At 33.5% G+C, this 22319-nt stretch overlaps 2 protein-coding genes across 6 annotated transcripts; one reads left to right on the forward strand and one right to left on the reverse strand.

The window, feature by feature from the left end:
• Positions 1 to 6541: 6541 nt before the first annotated feature.
• Positions 6542 to 11916, forward strand: LOC113707921 (probable xyloglucan endotransglucosylase/hydrolase protein 28). The gene is made up of 4 exons (XM_027230319.2): positions 6542 to 6886; positions 6989 to 7089; positions 9797 to 10005; positions 11080 to 11916. The coding sequence occupies exons 1-4, from the start codon at positions 6706 to 6708 to the stop codon at positions 11588 to 11590; spliced, it is 1002 nt and encodes a 333-aa protein (XP_027086120.2). The 5' UTR covers positions 6542 to 6705; the 3' UTR covers positions 11591 to 11916.
• A 1004-nt stretch (positions 11917 to 12920) lies between these two features.
• On the reverse strand, positions 12921 to 21134 carry LOC113718769 (anthranilate synthase beta subunit 2, chloroplastic-like). Of its 5 annotated transcripts, XM_072072348.1 has the most exons (11): positions 20632 to 20964; positions 20361 to 20515; positions 19740 to 19783; positions 19532 to 19592; positions 18434 to 18804; positions 18272 to 18342; positions 17848 to 17885; positions 17631 to 17741; positions 16702 to 16801; positions 15619 to 15754; positions 12921 to 13293 (listed from the first exon to the last, which is right to left on the reverse strand). In XM_072072348.1, exons 5-11 carry the CDS (start codon positions 18713 to 18715, stop codon positions 13189 to 13191), a joined length of 843 nt encoding a protein of 280 aa, XP_071928449.1. In that variant the 5' UTR covers positions 18716 to 18804; positions 19532 to 19592; positions 19740 to 19783; positions 20361 to 20515; positions 20632 to 20964; the 3' UTR covers positions 12921 to 13188. The 5 variants fall into 5 exon arrangements, with proteins under 5 accessions (XP_071928449.1, XP_071928448.1, XP_071928451.1 ...); XM_072072347.1 differs by lacking the exons at positions 19532 to 19592; positions 19740 to 19783 and adding an exon at positions 21004 to 21134 and having other exon boundaries at positions 20632 to 20778; XM_072072350.1 differs by lacking the exons at positions 19532 to 19592; positions 19740 to 19783 and having other exon boundaries at positions 20361 to 20405.
• Positions 21135 to 22319: the final 1185 nt, after the last annotated feature.

Raw genomic sequence — 22319 nt, forward strand, 5'->3', positions numbered from 1 at the left:
AGTAAGTTATTCAGCATAATCAATTCAGTGCTTGACATGGTCAATAACAGTAACAGATGTTGCAGGAGATGTTAAAGTTGCATACCTAACTTTTTGACATTTAATCTGCCATATTAATGTTGGCTTCAATACAAGGACTTTTTTTTTTTTTTTATAATTCAGTTAAAGGACTTAAAAGTGTATTTATACTTAGACCATGGGCCATTCTTTAGCAACTACGAGATAAACTTGTTCAAACTAAGTCTAATATATACTAATAATTAACATGGCGAAACAATAATTATTTGTAGACTGAAAATTTTGTGAGATGACGCATTTTTTGGATTGTGATTTTTAGCAAAAAAATTTTTACTTTTTTCGTAAACGTATTTTTCAATTGTTTTTTTTATCTCATATACATCAAATCGTTACAATACATTTTCTGTAAAAATTCCTAAAAATAGAAATCAAAACGTAAAGATTTCAAACTAGTCAGGGTTATAAACATTCTAGGCTCGATTTCTGTGAAGGTTGAACCCTGAGGAATAAGAAATTCTAAACTCAAATTCCCCTATCTTCTTCTCGTTTCTTAAATCCCATCATTCCCTTGTCAGAAAAAATATTTTTAAAAGAAAGAGTTCCGTTTTTGTGTATATGTTGCTGGAATAATTATCTAATTGTCATTTTTTGTGAGTGATGCTAACGAGCAAAAAAGAAAAAGCCTTTAGCAAACTCATGTTTTGTCTAGGTTTTGTAATAAAACTCTTAATTTCCATTGGAAAAATAAAAAGATAAACATGCATAATGGGCAAAAATTACTCATCCTAACGCCAGAATAGACTGTTAACATGTTTTTCAACGATATACATATACATATACATATACTCTCTGTGTGTGTGTGTTGTTTGGGGGGGGGGGTAGCTCTGACAAAAATGATCTACTAATAAAAATCAGTAACAAGGAGAATATTCCTTAAAACAAGGCAAATGAGTCTTACAAACTAAATTAATCTCGGTAGGCTAGCATGATGCCTTTGGTTGAAACAAAATTTTCTTACATCAATGGCGAATATTTGCTAGAATTGCCAGTACCTTTCTTGGAAGACAATTTGATGCTTTGAATTTGCCATTCACATTTATATTTGTAATTTTGTAGAAGATCTCCAATATTCAAGCCAGCAGAGGTCAAGACTCAGGTACAAAGTACCATAACCAAGACAGCAACACCTACAAATTACAATGCACCTTGGGATTTTAACAGAGATCTTGCTTCCCAGACCCAGTAATTGGCTAAACACCTTTCCCCAAAAAAAAGAAAAAAAAAAGGTTATTGGTTAAATAAAGCATTGTTATTGGCGCATGTTAGTCAAAGTCCCGGGAATCAGATTAATGTGCGCTTATCAACCGTTCAGCTGATCTTTCCCATGCAAGCACATTTTCCCGTGATTAAGCCAACCATCCTTGCGAAATCTTTACAGAACTTCACTGAATTAATAAGGAAAATTAGACCTCATTTAACAGTTCACGTAGACTTTATGGTCACCAAATAATCATAATTATCGTTGTGATATCAGATGACATCAGTTATCCGGTGAATTTCTTAGAAAAGATTTTTTAACGCGTGTCTATTACTATTAATACGTCTGTGTCACACCCATTCTATTAATACTATGATTCTCTCTTACATTTATATTTTTCTTATTTAAATCTATTTTTTTATATAAAATTAACACCTGAACTCCATCATAACGTGCTTATTATATTCATTAGATGAACCTTCCTTAGAATTCCATTATCTTCACCTTACTTTTCCCTATATTTTCTTATCCCAATAGTAATTACATTAACCTAATTTACGACTCCACCTATGGACCATATGATACAAGTAAAACCTCATAGCATAAGGGAGACAAAAAAAAATAACGTTGGATAATGCAAATTGTACTAGCACAATTACCTGGCAAATCGAGAACAAAAAACAAGGGGGACCTTTGTCTTTTACTCAATTTTTTTTTTTTTTTGTCAAAATGTCTTTTACTCAATAACCAACCATGAATATTGAGCAACATAAATGGAATGAATTTTTTTCATCCTAATAATTGTTTCCCTCAATAATATTAAGGTAATAAACTTTGAATAGTTTCTCAATGTAAAAATGGATTTTAGTGTTCCTAAAGCAATACCCGTCACAGTTTTGTTTGCATCAATGCAACAACACATAATAGAAATCCTCAAGGGTCAACCTCATAAATTTTATTCCGAAATTTACCTATGGAGAGTGATTTTTTATTTAATCTTATTAATAGTTTACCGTTACTTTCCCGTTAATAATTATTATGTTTTTTCTACTACCAAACCATTTAAATATAATTTTGGTGGCACAGGTGGATAATGGGTAAAAAAAAAAAAAAAGACAACGACCCCTCATTTGACGGACGTTACCAAGATAGACGGTGAAGGCACTTCTTCTGTTGGATCCGAATTGAGCCCCAAATTAACGGCGTCAGAATCGGAGAGTGTTACCACGGGACCCACATGGAAACGGCTAGTGGTCTGACGTGGAGGACATTCTGACACGTCATCAGTCATACGACAAAATAGCAATGTTTTGAAAACCGGACCGGACCGGCCGGTTCGACCGGTTGAACCGCGAACCGGCCATGGCACTGGTCCGGTTCTATGCTCTGGTTGACTTTGCCATAAAACCGGTCAAACCCGATAAAAACCGGTGAACCGTGTTGAACCGGATTGAACCGGTTTTTTAGTTTTCCTTTTTTTTTTTTTTTTTTTGCAAAATGCTTCTATCAAGAAGCGAACTCAAAACCTTTGTAATAGAAAACCAATGTAGTAACTATTGCACCATCACATCTTATTTGCTTTTTTTGATAACTTATTTATATAAAACAAACATCTATATTTCATTTTTTCATTTTTCTTACAAAATCTCATCCTCTCATGACTCTTTCTTTTTAATCTTCAACTCTTTCTTTTCTCTCTCATCTTTTCTTTTGTCACTCCATTTTTAATCAAACCTCATTAGTTTTAATTTATTGATGTTTTCTTCTATCTTTTAATTTTTTTTTTTGCCCATTAAATTGGAAAAAGTTAAAAAAGAATTATTTTTCTTTAACCCAAATTATTTAATGCCACAACCACTCACTTTTATCTCATTTTTTGTTTCTTATCAAGTTTGCATTTCTATTTTCAATTCTCTTAACTTCTTTCGAACTCCAAACTTTCTTTTTAAATTACAATCTTTAAATCTCAAAGACGTAAATTAAAATTTAAGTTCATAATATCAAATTCTCATAGACGTGAATTTGTATAATTTCAAAATATTGTGATATTTTTGGGTTGGATTTAAGATTTTTTTGGTAGATATAATTGAAATTGAGATGAAATTTATTTGTTTTAACTTATAATTTAAATAATTTATTTTTGAAAATCCAAATTATTCAAAAATAGTGAACTTTTCATCATATACAGTTTTAAATTAGTCCATTGCATGTCTTATTTTGTGTATATATATTTATATAAATTATTTTTAAAAAAATTCATTGAACCGAGGTTGAACCGGTCCGACCGGTTGAATCTCGACCCTTTCACCTCACCGGTTCAATTGACGGTCCGGGTTTCAAAACATTGCAAAATACTCCCTCCCTTTTTTTATAACTGTCGTTTAAGGAATTTGCTCTTAAGTACTTTTATCTGTCGTTTTACTATCCCCATGCAGCATTTATTATTTTTTCACAATTTTACCCTTTTATCTCTCTTACAGGATTCTTAATTACTACTCCTAGTAATTATTGCTTCTCTCTGCCCTTCCATATTCTTTCCTAGAAAACATGGGTGAATTGAATAATTAATGAGGGTATAAAAGGAAAGTGGTGTATAGATTTAAGCAATGAAAACTTTTCTTAATTGATGTGCAAAACCTTAAACGACAGTTATAAAAAAAGGGAGGGAGTAGTAAGTACGATCCTACTAACTCCTCAGTCCTAACTAACGGTTTATTTTCCAACGAATTTAATATTACCAGAACTCGCCACGTAGGATAAAACGCATCACTTCCACGCGTTCCTGGTTGGCTACAGCGTTTTCCACTTTTTCTGGTCGTTCCATTAAATGCCCTTTGCCTCTGTTTCCGGTAAAATGCTTTGACGGTAGGGCAAATCTGTAATTTTATTTAAAATATGAGGTTAGTTTTGGTATGAGGCGCACTAAGCCAAAATAGGGCGGCTCCTGGCCCGTTACCAGCTGTCCATTTCTTCAAGCTTTTTCTGGTTGGATGGATTTTGCTTTTACTATTTTTATGTAGGTTTATGAATTTTGGGTAAAGCTTATGATTTTCAAAAAGCAGTAATAATAATGTGAGAAAAGGTGACCATCTTTCTATTTCAAAAGTCATTTTCTAACTTGGTGCTTTGGCCCTGTTATTGCTTTCTTTCTTTTTGGTGTTAGTCCCACTTTGCCCCTACGTTCTCAAATAAATATAATTGTGTTGCAAAAGTTTTTTCTATTTGTATTTTAACAGGAAAAAGGAAATGGAGATTTGAACTCAAGGTCTCTAATTTTTCGAGTCTCAATAATTACCATTAAATCTTTTAAATATATTTTTTAGATAACTATAAGCAGATTTTCGAACCTTTTTTTCAAGATACAGACGCATTTATCAATAAAGATGTCATGATAAAATACTATCAAAAAAAAAAATCTCAAACAACAACCATCCAAACAGAGCAATATATACATATGTATTCAAAAATAATCCGTGCAGATTCACTTTTGTCACGATTTTGTTACTTTATCACTCTTTGAAGGCATTAAGATTTGATTAGGTTGCTTTATTCATGTTCTAGCTTGAAAGCTTCAAAGGGGGATAAAGGGACAAAAAATGGATGTAAAAGTGGAAAAAAGACAAGTCATTCCATTTGTTTTAACCCATCTTTTCTGGCAGACAATTGATATATTCTTTCTATACTATTTGTCTCCTCTTTCCTCTTAGTATCGTAGTGATTAAGAGAATAACTTTAATCAATCTTTGCTTAGAAGTCTCTCGATTCAATGAGTCACTGATGGTTATTATTCCAATTTTAACTTAGTGAAATCCTTAAAAGTATGCAATACATCCAAGGTTATGCCTTTAGTTTGTAACTCGGTTTGACAACAAAGTGCAACCTAATTTGTAAGGTGCTTTACTTGTAATTGATAATAAATCATGGATTCGAATCATCAAGGATAAGTCGAGAACCACTGTTAATTCTGTTTGGTGTGCACAATTATTTAGTGGATATAATACGAACTTCTAATACATCATCAGTTATAAAAATATGCATGATTCTCGATTTTCCACATAGATGTCCAAGGGAAAATATTCGTTTTAATTTCAAAGATGATATAATAAAACAAAAAGGCGACAAGAAAGACTTATTATGATAAGTGATTAGATTTAATTCACTCATGAGAGCTCACTCTAATGCCTAATGGCACACACAACATGACTACACAGTTCCTAAAGCAAAAGACTAGTAACTAGTGGTTCAATTTACTATTACTCACTAAATTCTAGTTAACTTTTTTTAATCATTGTGTATTTATTTGTTTATTTATTTAGTCGTAAATACTAAATACTAACCAAACAAGGATGAAATCCTTCTCACTTAAGTATAGCTTTTTCACGTAACAATATGAATTCATATTATTCTACCCAGCATAAGAACAGCATAAGAACCTATATGCAATATATGTACACGTACAAACATAACAAATGGGTCTATTTAGTTAGACACTTGTTAAGATGTGGTTCAGGTGTTAAATTTTTAAAAAATAAAATTAATTAGAAAAAGTGGTTAAATATAAAGAATAATTATTATTATTGTTATGTACATTCACACAGTAAGCTAAGTGTGATTTAAGTATGCTAACGACGGTCTATTGGACATTCATTACAAAAATCCATCTAAAAAGTATTGAAACATTTCACGTAAACTTATTGAAATTTGTCTCACCACAAAAGTTTTTAGAAAAATCAATGTTTCATAAAAACATGTGCGACTATGATTTATTGCCACAAAATCACTTTTTAACTTCCTCTATTTCAACTAAAAATTAATTAGAAAAATTTTTAAAATGAACATCTTTTGCAATGTGGCATACGTAGATAAAAAGATAATTAAAGAATAAAAATAATAAAAAAATATGTTTGTGATGTCAAAATATCTTTCTTTCAAGTAACTCTAAATCCAAATGCATGTCCATTTGTTTGTCCAACTTATGAATTGATTTTTGCCAAGTACACAGTAGTTAGTAAGTCCCAAACCAAAAAAATTAGCAAAGCACTTTTCACTAAATAAATAATACTAATGTAAAATACTACTAAAACATCTCTATTTTCTCAACTGAAATTTTGTCTATGCTTTTGAACAGTTCACAAGTATCACCTTTCAGTCTCAGCACCCAATAAAATCACCCGCTCTTGTCTCCCATGTCATTAGCCTTGTCACTCTTCTCTTTCTCTTCACTTCCATAGAGATTGAGACTCTGTTTTCACTCCTTTTCAGTCACTCTTCATATCATCTCGTCTCTCTCACATTTGCTTCCTCAGTACGACTCTTTTACACACACATCACACACTGAACACCCCAAGAAACACCTGGAACGATTTCGCTTATACAGACAAACTGATCACAGAAAAGCTCTTTATATATATGAAAAAAAGGACAAAAGAATGGTGAATTTTCATCTGGGATTTTTTGCATTAACCACCTTCATTGTTTTGGTTTGTGGGGCTTCGAAAAACCTTCCGATTCTTTCATTTGATGAAGGGTACTCTCAGCTTTTTGGTGATGATAATCTTATGGTCGTTAAAGATGGAAAATCAGTTCATCTTACTTTAGATGAAAGAACAGGTCAATTCTTCTTAATTGTTTTATTGGATTTCTAAGAAATGGTTCTTTGGCTTTCCTTTGACCTTTTTCCCCCTTTGTTGCACTGGTTTGTTGTGATTACAGGTTCTGGATTTGTGTCACAAGACATTTATTCACAGGGATTCTTCAGTGCTTCTATTAAGCTTCCAGCAGATTACACGGCTGGCGTTGTTGTAGCATTTTATGTAAGTTTTTCCTTGATCAAGCTGAAGAATCCCACATAACCTTGTGATCAAGGGTACAACTTTAGAGACTCTCGTCATGGTTCATCCTTCTCATTCTTATAAAGAAAATAAAATAAAAAGAAGCCCAGATTGGATTTTCTTGATCATATTTTCTCCATGGAGTTTCTTGATTTTCATAATTTTACTGAAAATTTTTTAATTTTTGGGATTATAAATGGAAAAACCGTTCAAAACGTCCCTCACACTTTGTAAAATAACTTTTTTCATCCCTCACTTTTAAAAATGTAATTTTACGTCCCTTACAAATTTACATTGGTCAAATTTGATCCCTACTTAGTTTCTGACTAGTTTTTGGTCGGAATTCACCACGTGCCTTGCACGTGATCATACTTTAAGGGCAAAATTGTCAAATGAAATTTTATATAATTCCCTCACATTTCATAAAATAAATTTTTTCGTCCCTTATATTTCATAAAATGAATTTTTTCATCTTTCACATTTTTCAAAATGAATTTTTTCATCTTTTATTGATCATGTGTGTGAATAATATTTTTTCAATTCATATATTTATTTATTTGATTTCACCTAAACAATACGAATAGCATGTGAAATCAAATAGAGATATATTATATACTATTCGTACTGCTTAAGTGAAATCAAATAGATATATACATGAGTTTAAAAAAATTGTTAGTTTTTCGCTTATATTCATTTTCTTTTACTCGAAATTTGAAAATAAAAAAAATATTTAATCCTAAATATTATCGAGTGTTTATATCGAATTAAATTTGGATAGAAAAAGTAAACAAAAGAAATGTATGACAAAAAGAAATAAGCGATTGGCACTTTCAAATTTTAAAACAATCACAAGACAAGTAATTCAAGTGTTGGTTTTAAAAATGTCGAATAGAAATTTCAGATTTAAACTGAAATTTATTAGCACAATTATAGAATTCAAGTTAGGATCCATTAATTAGATGACCTTATTATACATCTCAATAAATAAATTATTACCAAAAGAGAAAGGTCACAAATATTGAATAGGTTCAAATGGTGAAATCATATAAATATATATATGGGTTTCAAACAAAATTATTAGTTTTAAACCCCTATATATATTTATTGAATTGCATGTGTACAACTACAATTAGCATGTTTAGATGAAATCCAATAGAGATAAATTAAATGTTATTCATACTGTTCAGATAAAATCAAATAGATATATACGTGGGTTTATAGAAAAAAAGCTATTCGTACAAATGATCAATGAGGGATAAAAAAAATTCATTTTGAAAAATGTGAGAGATGGAAAAATTCATTTTTTGAAATGTGAGAAACGAAACAATTCATTTTGTAAAATGTTAGGGTCGAAAAAATTTATTTTGTGAAATGTGAGGGACTATGAATCAGATTATGTAAAAATTTGATTTGACAATTTTGTCCTTAAAAAATGATCACATGCAACTCATGTGGTGGATTCCGGTCAAAAACTACTTGAAAACCTAAGTAGGGACCAAATTTGGTTAATGTGAATTTGTAAGGGACGTAAAATTACACTTTTAAAAGTGAGGGACGAAAAAAGTCATCTTGTAAAATGTGAGAACACGTTTTGAACGATTTTTCCATTTTAAATTATATGCAATTTTTTTTTTCCAAAGAGGCAAGGTCTTTTTCTAATTTTCCTTTTGGGTTAATCACATTTTGTCCCCTTAAAGAATACCCAATTTTCAGTTTACCCCATAACATTTAATTTTGCTCACTTAACCCCCTTCAGGACAAAATTACCCTTGCATTATTTTGACTTTTCATTTACCTTGTTTTCCTTTCTTTTATTTCTTTTTCTCTTTCTTCTTTATTTAATTCTTCCTCTTTCCCACAAAAATCTTCGCCTTAATGATTGAAATTAAAAAAGAAGAATTGCAGAGATCTATCTTCTCATTAAATGATTAAAAAAGATATTCAAATCACTTTTCTAAAATACAATTTTTTTTAGCCTTTCAATTCTTTTAATTTTGGATTTTCCTCTTTCCTTTCTAGTTTCTAATTTTATTCTCAAGAAAATATCATAAGATGAAATTGTTTTCCTTTCTTTTATTTCTTTTTCTCTTTCTTCTCTCTTTCATCCTTTCCAATAGAAATTCCATTTCAACGAAAATTTTTGTTTTGAGTTTGTAATTGCAAATTTCTAGGTGAAGGTTTAAAAGGCATAAAAAATTAATTTTGATTTTTTGTATGATGCCACGTGTCACAAATTTCAATTGATGATTATTAATCAGGTCACAATTTCATCTTAAGATATTTTCTTGGGAATAAAATGAGAAACTAGAAAGGAAAGTGGAAAACCCAAAATTAAAAGAATTGAAAGGCTAAAAAAATTGTATTTTAAGAAAGTGATTTGAATATTTTTTTAATCATTTAATGAGAAGATAGATCTCTGCAATTTCTCTTTTTTAATTTCAATCATTAAGGTAAAAATTTTTGTGAGAAAGAGGAATAAAGAAGAAAGCAAAAAAGAAATAAAAGAAAGAAAAACAAGGTAAATGAAAAGTCAAAATAATGCAAGGGCAATTTTGTCCTAAAGGGGGTTAAGTGAGCAAAATTAAAAGTTATGGGGTAAACTGAAAAATAGGGTATTCTTTAAGGAATAAAATGTGATTAACTCTTTCCTTTTTAATGCTAGAATTGTGTTTATTTTGGTGGATGACAGATGTCAAATGGTGACATGTTTCAAAAGAACCATGATGAGGTGGATTTTGAGTTCTTGGGGAACGTAAGGGGTAAAGACTGGAGGATGCAGACAAATATTTATGGAAATGGTAGCACAAACGCTGGCAGAGAAGAAAGATATGGGCTTTGGTTTGATCCTTCGGAAGATTTCCATCAGTACAGTATCCTCTGGACTGAGAATCAGATTATGTAAGAATCCCAAAATCTAAGATTCCTGCATTATTTGTTTCCTTCTTGTCCTCTGAATTTTGCTATTTTTGGTTGCATACTTTGCTCTGTAACAGCTTTTACTTGACTGATTCTTTGATGGAGGCGTTCTATGTGCACTGATGTTCTGATTTTACTGTTTTTGGGGTTTCTGCTGTGATGTCTCAATCTATATTTATAGCCTTTCCTTTCTTGGAAATGCTATGGGGATCCATTCCATGTTTATTTCCTGTTCTGAAGATGTTATGATAAGTCTTAATTTGACCATATTTCTTATTTTCGTTACCAAGAATAGTAAATGAGAAGTAATGATCCTCCTGTAAAGGAATTTTATGCTCTCTGTTATCAATACTTAATTGTATGCAGTTACTGAGTCAGCAACCTGATCAAAGTGAGAATGACAATTATGTAACCATAAGTTTCCCATCTGTACTTGAATATTGTTGATCTGCATTTGGGATCCTATATTGTGGAGTTTTTAGTATTCTTACCGATATTATATTTTCACTTGATGACTACACTATGTCACGAACAGTCTAATTTCACTATTATGGCTGTTTTGCGAACAAAATTGTCTGTTTTTTGTTGGAGGATTCTAGCAGTTATTTCTTGTATTTTTGGAATACTATCCTGATTTTCCATTGTTTTTACATATTTGCACGCCCTGTACCATGCAATGCAATTTGCAGATTTCAAGGTTTTCTTCCCTTTTCCTAGTAGTTTCATGTTTTACTTGCTTATTTAAGAGCTTTTTGGACATATTGAGGTCAACAGAAGTGGTATTATATGGCCAATACAGCTTGTCTTCAAGAAAAATTCAAATAAAATCAGAAACATCCCCAGATACATTACAGAGAAGTTTTTACCGTGCACCAGGCACTTAAATTTTTTTTTTTTTAACTCTTGCCCCACATCAAAGATGAGCCTGCAGCTGCAAGCAAGCAATGAGACCACGCTTGTTGGATTTGGTCTGGCTAATGTACATTTATGGTGTCTTTTCATCAAGACTTTGATCCTGTTTTGCTTGTTTTGGTATCTCATTTTCTTTTGTTGCAGCTTTTATGTTGATAATGTCCCCATAAGAGAGTTCAAAAGGACAGCAACAATGGGTGGGGACTTCCCTTCCAAGCCTATGTCATTGTATGCAACAATATGGGATGGTTCCGATTGGGCTACAAATGGAGGAAAATTCAGAATCAATTACAAATATGCCCCATACATTGCAAAATTCTCCGACCTCGTGCTCCATGGCTGTGCAGTTGATCCTACTGAGCAGGCAACAAAGTGTGACATTGCTCCAAAACATGATTCAATCCCTACTGGTATCACACCTGAACAAAGAATTAGAATGCAGAACTTCAGGAAGAAGCATATGCAATACTCATACTGCTACGACCGTGCTCGATATACGGTCCCTCCAGCTGAATGTGTCCTAGATGCTAAGGAAGCCGAGGGCCTCCGTGCATTCGACCCCGTTACTTTCGGAGGAGTTCACCGTCACCGGGGCAAGCGACACCACCGGAGCAGATCATCATCATCAAGTCAGGGAGAGGCATCCTCTACATAAGAATGAATGTGTTGTGGATGTTGTTATATCCTATATTTGTACTGTCACACCTTCTTTTCTGAGTCTTGATTAATGTTCTTTCCCTGTGCATACCACCCCCAAAAACCAAAAAAAAAGAAAAGAAAAGGATGAGAAGATAAAATGAGAAGTCCACAGATTGTTTTACAGAGGGTGATAAGATTTTTATACTAGCCATTGATCATCAAGGGGTATGTATATATTTCATACCTTGAGGTTCCCAGCCATGTACTTGTTGATGTATTATTGTCTTCAGCTATGTATTGTAATTCCCATTGTCTTATGTTCCAATAAACATATTTAATAGATGGAGTTGTTATTATATAGAAACTTGTGGTGGGGTTAATGCCTTGATGGGGTATAGGATTCCAATTTTTAAAGGGGTATTGTTTATGGGGAAAAAAAATGATATGTATCCATGAAAGTACAGTAGAATGTTTGTATTATAAGCATGATTCTTTGTGTATGATAATCCAAAATATGAAAAGCCCATTTGGTCTGTTTAGCCATTGAATTCTAGACTCTGTCATATGCTCTGAGGACAATTTTTCTGATGTGGTAAATATTGGAATCCGATGAATCAGGGATTGTGACAGCTGAAGCTGCGGAGACAAATGGTAAGTGCCTTGGGAAAAGTTTCACAAAGGGACGGTTAACTGAACTTTTGGAAATTGCACTTCCGTCCTTCAACTTCAAAATGCTGCAACTTGGTCCTTACTCGGGTGCATGCGATCCATCCATTACCTCTTTGGTCCTTACCGCATGAAAAATTTTGCACTCTCAGGTGCATGCGGTCCGTCTATTACCTCTTGATTTTAGATATTCCCTAATATAATTTTACGATTTAGGTCTCTCTAACAAGTGTTTATTGAACACTCGTTAACATACATTTCAGATATTAAATTTTTAGAAAATTAAAATTAATTAGAAAAAATGTATAAATGCAAGGGAATTAATTAGAAAAGATATATAAATAAAAAAAAGATAGTAATTGTTAACGTGTGTATATATAATAAGATTGAATAAAATATAAATGTGTTAAGTATTGCTTATTAAACATTTATTAGAAAAATCCTTACTTTTTAAATAGTTAAACTTGAAACCCCCCCCCCCCCCCCCTCTCTTTTCTTCCCCCAACCAATGCACATTTTGCACCCATAGCCATTAGACAAACTATTGAAGACATTCTAAAAATATTTGGTACCATGAATGTAATAATGGAAATATTTGCCCTTACTTTCTGGTATTGCATTGCAAATTTGTAAAATCATAACTAGCTCTATCACAAAAGTCAGTCATGCATTGCCAGAACTTGAAAAACAATTGCCATTTTCTATATACACAACATAAAAAAAAAACAGAAAAAAGAGTCCTAACAATATTACATAAGGCGTTTTAGCCTTGTAGAAAAGTATGCAGCAGCAATTCTATATCCACACACTGTTAAAAGAGAAGGAGAGCCCAGTGAGGTTTTTTAAATTCTATTCCAATAGAAAACAAACAAATAAATTGCAATATCTAGTCTTGAGAATTTATGAATTCCCTGAACATGATGCTTTGACAAGATTAATTATAACTGTTCATTCCTCAGATTCAGCTTCCTTTCTCTCAATCATCTTGATGAAATTACGAACTATTGTTTTGCCTTCATCTGTTATGATGCTCTCTGGGTGGAACTGCACTCCCTGCATTATGAAGTAAGCAAAACATCAGGTTGAACAGTAAAACAAGATAAAAATCTTATAAGAGATGCAAATCTGATGAAAGATTAAAAGAGAAGCTTATCCTCTAGATTCAGTGTCTTGACAGACAACATGAACTTCTGTACTTTCAAGCAGAACAAACCTATTAAAAGAACCTCCACAGGAATGAACTCCTACACATCTCTGACTACTATAACCAGAAAGTTAACTAACTCAGAAAATACGAAAAAGTTGACCATCCTGAGGCCTAGTCTCGCCTAGTCGGTTACCTTTATTTAATGGATCATACTTTTTAACTGCAATTTTTAGCATCATACCTTTAACAACCCTGATGAGATGCGTTATGCACAGGATACATCTAACAGGAACCTAACATTATGGAAGGTAGTCAATTCTGCAGAATGTTCATCTTCTAAAGTTGAAATGCTTTTTTTACCACATTATACGCTAATGTAATTATATAACCAGAAGTTCACTTTTGCCTTTTCAGACAAAAGCAAAACGTAAAGTTGATCATGTTAAATCCCAATATAGCATAACTTTCACTTTAGCCCTTAACATTTACTTTCTTTCACTTATCACCTTTGATTGTTAGTCAATAACAACAATGCCAATATTATAAAATCAATACAAATATTATAAAATCAAAGCAATATTATAAAATTATCCAACCGATTTTATCTTCCTTTACGACTCACATTCCTTTGACTTTTTTTTTCCCTCAAAAGACAAGTGCTTTCCAAAAAAGACGAAAATTTTTAAGTAGTTTAACTTGCTCAAATGGCCTTCAGAAACACTAGCACATCCTTGAAACAGCACCATTCATGGGTTGTTTTGATGGAAGTACCTTGAAAATCTTGTTCATCATTGACAGAATAGAATTCAGGGTTGACAGAAAACTGAATCATCTGATTACTGAAAATCTCCTAAAAGTTCCAAGATGACAAACATGACACCATCGTTTTGAGGATTAAATGAATACAACTGCAACTCTTTCCTTATTCATTGCCTCAGGACACATAATGTAGGATTTGACTTTAAAATATTGTTCACGGCCTGAGTAAGCAGAGTATCCTTCCCCATTTTCTTTTTCCCACCTGATCTACCTAGCTATTTCTCTCAATTTACCCAACACAGAATACATGCACACATACAAAACCAGACGAATACGATAACCAAAAAAAAAAACACTCTAAATCTTACAAGTACCCAAACCCACGTGTGTGAAAGATAAAAATAAATGCATGCAATCTGCCGTATGGGGAGAATCAGATGTCCTGAAGGCATTTACCACAAAGCCACAGTGCAGGAAGAGGAGAAGAAGGATGATGGCAGTGCAGGAAAGAAAGACGTTACAAAAGATCTGTAGCAATGTTTTCTCGCGGGGGGGGGGGGGAAGAGACTTGCAACAGAGAAAGGGACAGGAGGAGATTTGCATTTGAATAATTAAAAATATAAAAAAGAATATTGAAGAGAAGAAAAATAAGGAATTGCTAAAGGTCAAGGATTTTTACGAAATCAGACATTTGCAATCAGGTCAGGTCAAATATGTCTTTTGGGGTCCTTTGAAAGCACATCACTTAGCAAAATGAAAAGATCAAATTCAGCCAGTGAGCTCTAAAATAATTTGCCAGGTAGCCAGGAGCCAGCTTCTTGAACAAAGTTGTTAAAAAGATCAATTGCAATGAAGGCTTTCCTCTCTAACTTTTACAAGTGGTGGCTGCATCAATATGTTCGATAAATTCGAAACGTTAGAGCCAGTTCTGATTCTTACTTCCCATTCCTCAGAGAGGTAGGGTATCCAAGTTTTGGAAATTCACTTACCTTTTATTAATAGGATCTTCTACTATTCTCCTCTAAAATCAATATATAATTAAACTATCCAGCATCAGATTTAAAATCAGTTTCCAACAAAAAGAAATAATGGAATAACAGAACTTGTATCGCTCTAATACCCCGTGGCCACGGCAAACTGGTAAACGAACTTCTATAGATATTCCACTAAGTTACTTAGCTGAGAAGTACATTGGAGATCTTATATTTATAGTCCCATCAACTTGAAGTTTCCAACTCCAACGTCTTACTAATTTTAATTATTTAATATAGTCCATTATGGTTCCTAATTTTTAAAATTCAAACATGCACAGATTAAACCTGTTGAATTTGATGGACCATTTGTGGGAGTTGGGTCAAAAGAATGCCTCTCCGCTGCATGCACAATACATCTTTATCCCAATGTGTGAATGTTTCATGCATGAGATGTGTTCTTGGAACATGTTTAGGAAGGCTGGGAAGTAAACTCCTTACCTGGAGATGCTTATATATTTTGTGACGAGCAGCCATAATGAGTCCATCTTCCGTCCAAGCAGTTATCTCAAGTTTGTCACTAGGAAAACTTTCCTTGTCAATCACAAGGCTGTGGTATCTACCAGCAGTAAAAGGGCTGCAACATAAACACAAATCCAGGTATCAGCATATACAGGATCCAGGATGGTGCCAAAACAAAACATAGTCATATGCAAAGATCACACATTAAGTAATTACAGTCTTCATCTTTGAGATAAATCAAGCCGAGAGCAAATCCCTTTTAGACGACGACCTGAGAAACTATTATCATCTCACACAGCAAGCTTGCTAAAGTAGCCAACTTCATGCAATTTACATTACTCCCATTTGACTCTCTAATGCCATGCATGCTAAGATTTAAAGAAGATTCTGGATGTTTGACTCTTAAACAAGACAATTTGGACCAAGAATGATTGTAGGTTCCCTTCAAGATTTTGCTTCTATCCAACAAATTGTCGTTTTGTGTCTGTGAGCACAAGAATGCTAAATGAGCAGCTTGAAGTCAATGACAACATGAATACCAAGTTGCAAGGTCAAACTGCAAAAAGATAACCATGCAGCTGCTAAATAACACACCCATCAACGAGTCATCAGTTTCTATTGTTCCAGTTTAGTCCATAGTATGAATTAGGCCAACAATAATAATTGACTATCCTCTGCATATAAAGCTTGCAACATGTTTCACTATATTATTTCTCAGACTGGTAAGTGTAGCTGGTGCAAAGCATCTATATGGGACTTCACTAGTCTATATTTTGGTATCAGAAAAAGCTTTCTGCAAGGAGCATTCCTAGTTGTTCATTAAAAGGTGGGCCTAGAGTCATAACGTGAATCTTAAGGGCAAAGATCAAGAATTGAATCAAGCTCTAATGCATCACATCAATAGTAATGGAAAAACTCTGATACTTCCAGATATTCAGGATTAAATGCTTTAACAATTGCATATTAACATGACAGGGACCATTATTGACAATAAACAAGCTCCAAACATGCAGAAATTGGTTCAAGAGCACTTATGTGCATGTCATAAACAAAACAACTCACTTGGATAAGCCGGCTAACAAACCCTCTTCTTCACCCTCATTATGGTACACAAGAGAACTTTTTCCATGCATCACACCAAAAGGTGAGCGCACGATTTTCCCTGCTCATAAAACAAATTTTACCAGAGAATCCAAAGCAGCAGCGTAAGCTGAAACATGAATAAGAATAGCAAAACAGGCCCCTCAAAATCCATTGTAGGCTTAAATAACAAATAAGAATTTACATGGCTACATTTTTTGTGCAAGATACATAACATCGTTGAGTCAGATCCAAGTCCATTATAGTGGCCTCCATCCAATTCTTTCTCGTAGTACTGGTCCTTAATCCTTACTTTAATGTTAATGGGCCATGGAAAAGCTTTCAACATGAGAAGAAACTCACGAATTCCATGATGCTTGGCCTAGTCAGTGATTATATTACTTGTAAGAATAGCCTAGCATGTTGAATCTCAGAAAACTTACGGTTGTGTGTATTCTGACAAGTTCAATCTCACATGGATGACCCGAGGTGCTGATTTATTTGGTAAATAGAGTCTAATCAACTTGAATGAGTCCTGGCAAAGGTTTACTATCTGATTGGCCAGATCAAGAATGTACCAAATTCGTCAGGGGTTGCAAGCATCAAATTCACAATGCATGTACCACTATTATGACTTTGACTATGCCATCTTGACAGGTATCATGTAAGGATTTTGGAGAATTCTATCATATGACTGCAATAATTGTTTGGAGAATTCAAACAATGGATCCAAATATTTCATCTTGTTCAGTTGGACATGGATGGAACAAAGAAAAAAAAGTTACTGCGCCATCTCAATTTGTTTAGTACGAGATCAAAACCCTGCATTTTCTTAGCAGAAATTCTTCTGAACCAATGATAAACCATTCAAACACATTCTCTAGCAGTTTATTATAGGAACTGAAAGATACCTCCAAAAGCCTCCCCAATACACTGCAGCCCCATACACACGCCAAATAATGGTACATTTGGCCCCAGTTCCAATACTGTTTGCAATGATATTCCTGAATCTTGAGGTTCTCCTGTTATTGCAAAAAAATTAGCAATCATTATGATAGATAAGTTTCACTAGAGGAAAAAAAAAGATTCCAACAAAAATTTAAAAAATTGAATAAAAGTTAGTCTCACCAGGTCCTGGAGATATCAAAATCCCCCTTGGATTTTTCCTATAAAAATCATGAACAAAATAAAAGAATTACTTGGCCTTTTCTAAACAATTGATGTGATGTTTGCAAAATTTTTGCAAACAATGACCTCATCAAGAATACCCTTTCTGCATGAAATCACGCAACTACAGAGGGCCAGGTTAAATGTAAACATGCATGAAATGAGGGACTATTTGGTCATTACACAAAACTTACTGCAGTCCAAGGATCATTACATTGCAAAACAAAATAAAAAACCAGGAAATCAATAACGTCAAGTCAGACCTCATACACCTGAAAAGGGCAAACACCAATAGCAAAAGTACAACCACTCAGTTGTACCTTCTGTTTTTTCACTTAAACCTGGCATACAAGAATTTCTCCCAAAGAAACAAGATAAAGCTTACTTCTTTAATTCCTCCACCGTCAGCTCATCATTCCGGTAAACCTCCATTTTACACCCGAGCTCTCCCAAATACTTCAAAACAGAAACCCAGGAAAAAAAATTAGCAAATTGAGAAAATAAATCACAAAAAGAAAACCCAAAAATGCTAAAAAAATGGCCAGACCTGGCAAAGATTGTAAGTGAAGCTATCATAATTATCAATTACAATAATGGGATTTCCAGTAGGCTTTTTCGGAGCATCATTGTTGATGACATGGGCCACGCTGGATTTTTGCGAACACCACACCGTCCTAATCGATAGGGAAGTTTTGTTATCAACTGGGGTTTTGAATTGGATGAAAGATTGGCTTCCTTTAAATGGGCTGGTTTGGAAGCTGAGAAAAGAGGATGGAGATAGAAACACAGATTGTTTAATGGAGGAGGGATTTGCTGCAACGGAAGCCATTGACTGAAATGGCCGTTTTTTTCTAAGCTTTTGAGAGAAGGGTGCGGCAGCGGCGGCAGCGGCGGAGGAGTTAGGAGTGACAGAGTCAGCTGAAATATGAAAGACAAATTTCCAGTTTTTAATTAGCAGTCTACTTCCGTCCTACCTCAGTTAAGCCAAAAGAGAAAAAGAAAAACAAGAATGCCAAAAAAAAAAAAAGAAAAGAAAGTGATGAGTGAATGCTAAATATCAATCTAGAACACTGATTTCAACTTTCAAGCAACATAAGAGGTAGCTTTTAACTTCAACGTCTAAAATCTAATTAGTGTCTATTCTTATGCCAAAAAAATTTTAAAAAAAAAGTAGTTATCTAGTTTCTGCAATTCCAACTAAAAGTATAGACTAAAAGTAGCCATCCTGATTTCTGCATATCTCAGGAAGCAACAATGGAGTTACCAAAAGAGGTGCATCCCAAAATTTTCAGTAACTTTGACATTTCCTCAAACACATAGAAAGCAACAAAGGAAATCCATTAATTCAAATAAAAGAATTAAAGAAAAAGTCCCCAATAAAGCTCTTGCACGTGTTTTGCCTGAAATTTAACAAATAGATCACATGAAATTAAATTAGTAACTGCTTCCACATTGCTGGTCATTTACGCTTTTCCCTTTCTTCTTATACTTCAATGAATCTGTACATCAAAATTAGATAGCATTTACCCCAAAAATGCAATTCTGACTTTTAAAGGATGCATTTATGTAGCACAAGCAAATTTATCTTTAAAAAGTGAACATTTTAGTTTGCACCAAATTAGCCAGTTGCAGAACATTAACTTACTTGATTAAACAAAGATCACTCCAACCCTTGTTTTCAACCAACCTTCCCAACTTCTGCAACTCTGCCGGGGATCAGATGGAGAACCGGAGAAGACAGCAGGAATTGATTCAGAATATATAGGGAGTCAGGTTTGGACTCTTTGGACAAAGCATAGGAGAGGAGACTGGAAATTGGTGTATAGAGCTTGTACTCTCCAGTAGGAACTTACTTGGGGATTTCAGATGTGTCGTCGGCAATGGCGACAAAGATCGGCTGCGGCAAGAAGGTGGAAACAAAGCGACAGATTTTAGAAATTTAGGGCTGGAGTGGAGTGAAGTCCAGGGTGTCAAATTAGGAATTTGGCTTGGGATAACTAGGGATGGCAATGGGGCGGGGGAAGGATCACCCCCCGTCCCGCCCCCACCCCGTTTTTCTCGCGAGGAAAGAAATCAATTTATCATAAATGTTCATTTACGATAATACAATTGTAAATAACATTAAATAAAATTAAAACAAAGCCATGGTTGTTGGAACTGCTTATAAACGATATCATAGGACATGGAAAGAATTCTTGTTCCATTAGGCTCTCGTATTTACATTTTCATTGAGGCTTTTCACAAACATCTTATATGCACGCAAACAACTATCCTTTGTTTGATTAATTTCGAATTAAAGCTAAACCAAAAATTGTAACAGACTAACAGGATAAAAGGGGGACAAATCAGCAGTGAAATTTAAATACACAGAAAGGTTAAAAAAGTGAAAGCAAAAGTGGCCTGAATAAGAATAATCCACGAGTAAATGAGGGGAAAGAACGAAGAAAAAATAGCAAAATTTGGCAGTGAAATACCTTGAGCCTTTTCTCGTTTGAGGAAGCAGAGAATTAACGGAAAATCTGAGAAGTCGACGGAAAATCAGTGCTTTCCACAGAAATGCTCTTCTAACTTGCTACTAGACCAGAAATTCAGTTCACTTGCGATACCCAACAAAAACAGAGACAGAAACCTAGAACCAGAAACAGAGCCAGACGTCACAGACCCGTTCCCTCCTAATTATAAAAAATTTAAGCGCACAAGGAAAACAAAGACGAAGATATCAGCAAGAAAAAGATGAAGATTTACCTCCGATCACTTGCCGACGAAGATATCAGCTCGATCTGGGATTCTGGGCTGGGTAAAATTTTAGGAGGATTTAGACAGAGAGGATGGGTTTAGTTGAGTAGTTATTAGAACTGAGGGGAATGGGCGGCAATGGCTGCGAAGGAGGGACTGAGGGGATAATAATTAATGAGAGGTTTTGTTATTTTGTATATAGTCGAAGTCCATGACCGTGCCAAGGTAAATCACCAAAACAATATCACAAACAAAACATATGCATAATTAAACTCAGAAAGACAACGATCACATAAATTAAATGAAAAAAACGCATAACATATAACACGATTTTTGAATTTCAGTGTGTGGCTGTGTGAGAGAGAGAGCAACGAGGCTTACAGTTGCGCTAAAAAGAGACGTGCACGATTGCTGCTGCTGGTGCCGAGCCACGCCAACGCAGTGATTTTCAGCTCGGCGATCTGGAAATGAGGAGAGAGAATAGACTGCTCCGGGGTTTCTATTACGAAGAGTGTGTTTGGATTACGCATTATTTTCACCTTATTTGCACACACTGACTTACTTATATTATCAATACATTCTTCAATTACTTTTTTATATTATATACATCACATTAAAAAAGTGTCACAATATTTTTTTATAAAATTATCTCAAATAATTTACTATCCAAACACCCGAGTAAACGAAAAAAAAACCTCATGGACTATATACCTTGTTGCAATTTACCCCCAAAACTATATTTATAGGCACTTTGCCCCCTTTCATGATATTGTTGGACAAATTTACCCTTTTTATCTTAAACATTGTTATTTTTCTTTTTTCCCTATCATTTTCTTTTTAAATTCTTTTTTTTTCTTTAAGCATTGTTTAAATAAGTATACTAAATTAGTTGAAACTTGTTTATTTCTTAATTTCATATGTCAATATTTATAAAAAAATTCTACGGAGTACAAGATTTTTTTTTTCAAAATGTTGAAGTCAATGTCATTCAAGAAATTGAACTATTCAAATATATAATAACAAAATAGATATGTAGTATCAATAACAAATAAAAAATGAATTATTGTTGTTGTTTAATCTTATCTTTTTGAAATAACAATTGTTATCTTTTCTTTTTTATATGATAAATAATATGTTACTTTTGTTATCAATAGTTGAGTAATTGTGAACTCTTAATTGGTTTATAAGTACTTAAATTGTTGAATTACTAAATTAATACACTTTACAATATAAGCTACATATATTTTGTAATAACAAAGAGTTTATGATAAATTATTAAGAATGAATTTAATAAATAAACAAATTAAAAAGTAGTTTTAAAAATATTAAAAATTTTGATGTAAGTCTTTTCGCAGCGAAGGGAAACATTGGCTAGTTCCACGAGAGAAAGAGAAAAAGAAAAAATAAAAGGAAAAAGAAAAGGGAAAAATGAAAAAGCTAATAGAGAAAAAATAAAAAAATTTAAGATAATAGGGGTAATATTGTCCAACCATATCATTCAAAGGGGCAAAATGCCAATTATTATAGTTTAGGGGTAAACTGCAATTGGATATATAATTTATGAGATTTTTTACATTTAACCCTTTAATATATGAGAGTTAAAAGACAAAAGCCTAAAGGAACTTTGATGGGTTCGTTAGGTGTTGTAACTGGGCTGGTGAAGCTCACACAATACCAATGGCCCACTAGTAAGAGCA

Source organism: Coffea arabica, chromosome 11e (genome assembly GCF_036785885.1).
Source record: "Coffea arabica cultivar ET-39 chromosome 11e, Coffea Arabica ET-39 HiFi, whole genome shotgun sequence".
NCBI lineage: Eukaryota > Viridiplantae > Streptophyta > Magnoliopsida > Gentianales > Rubiaceae > Coffea > Coffea arabica.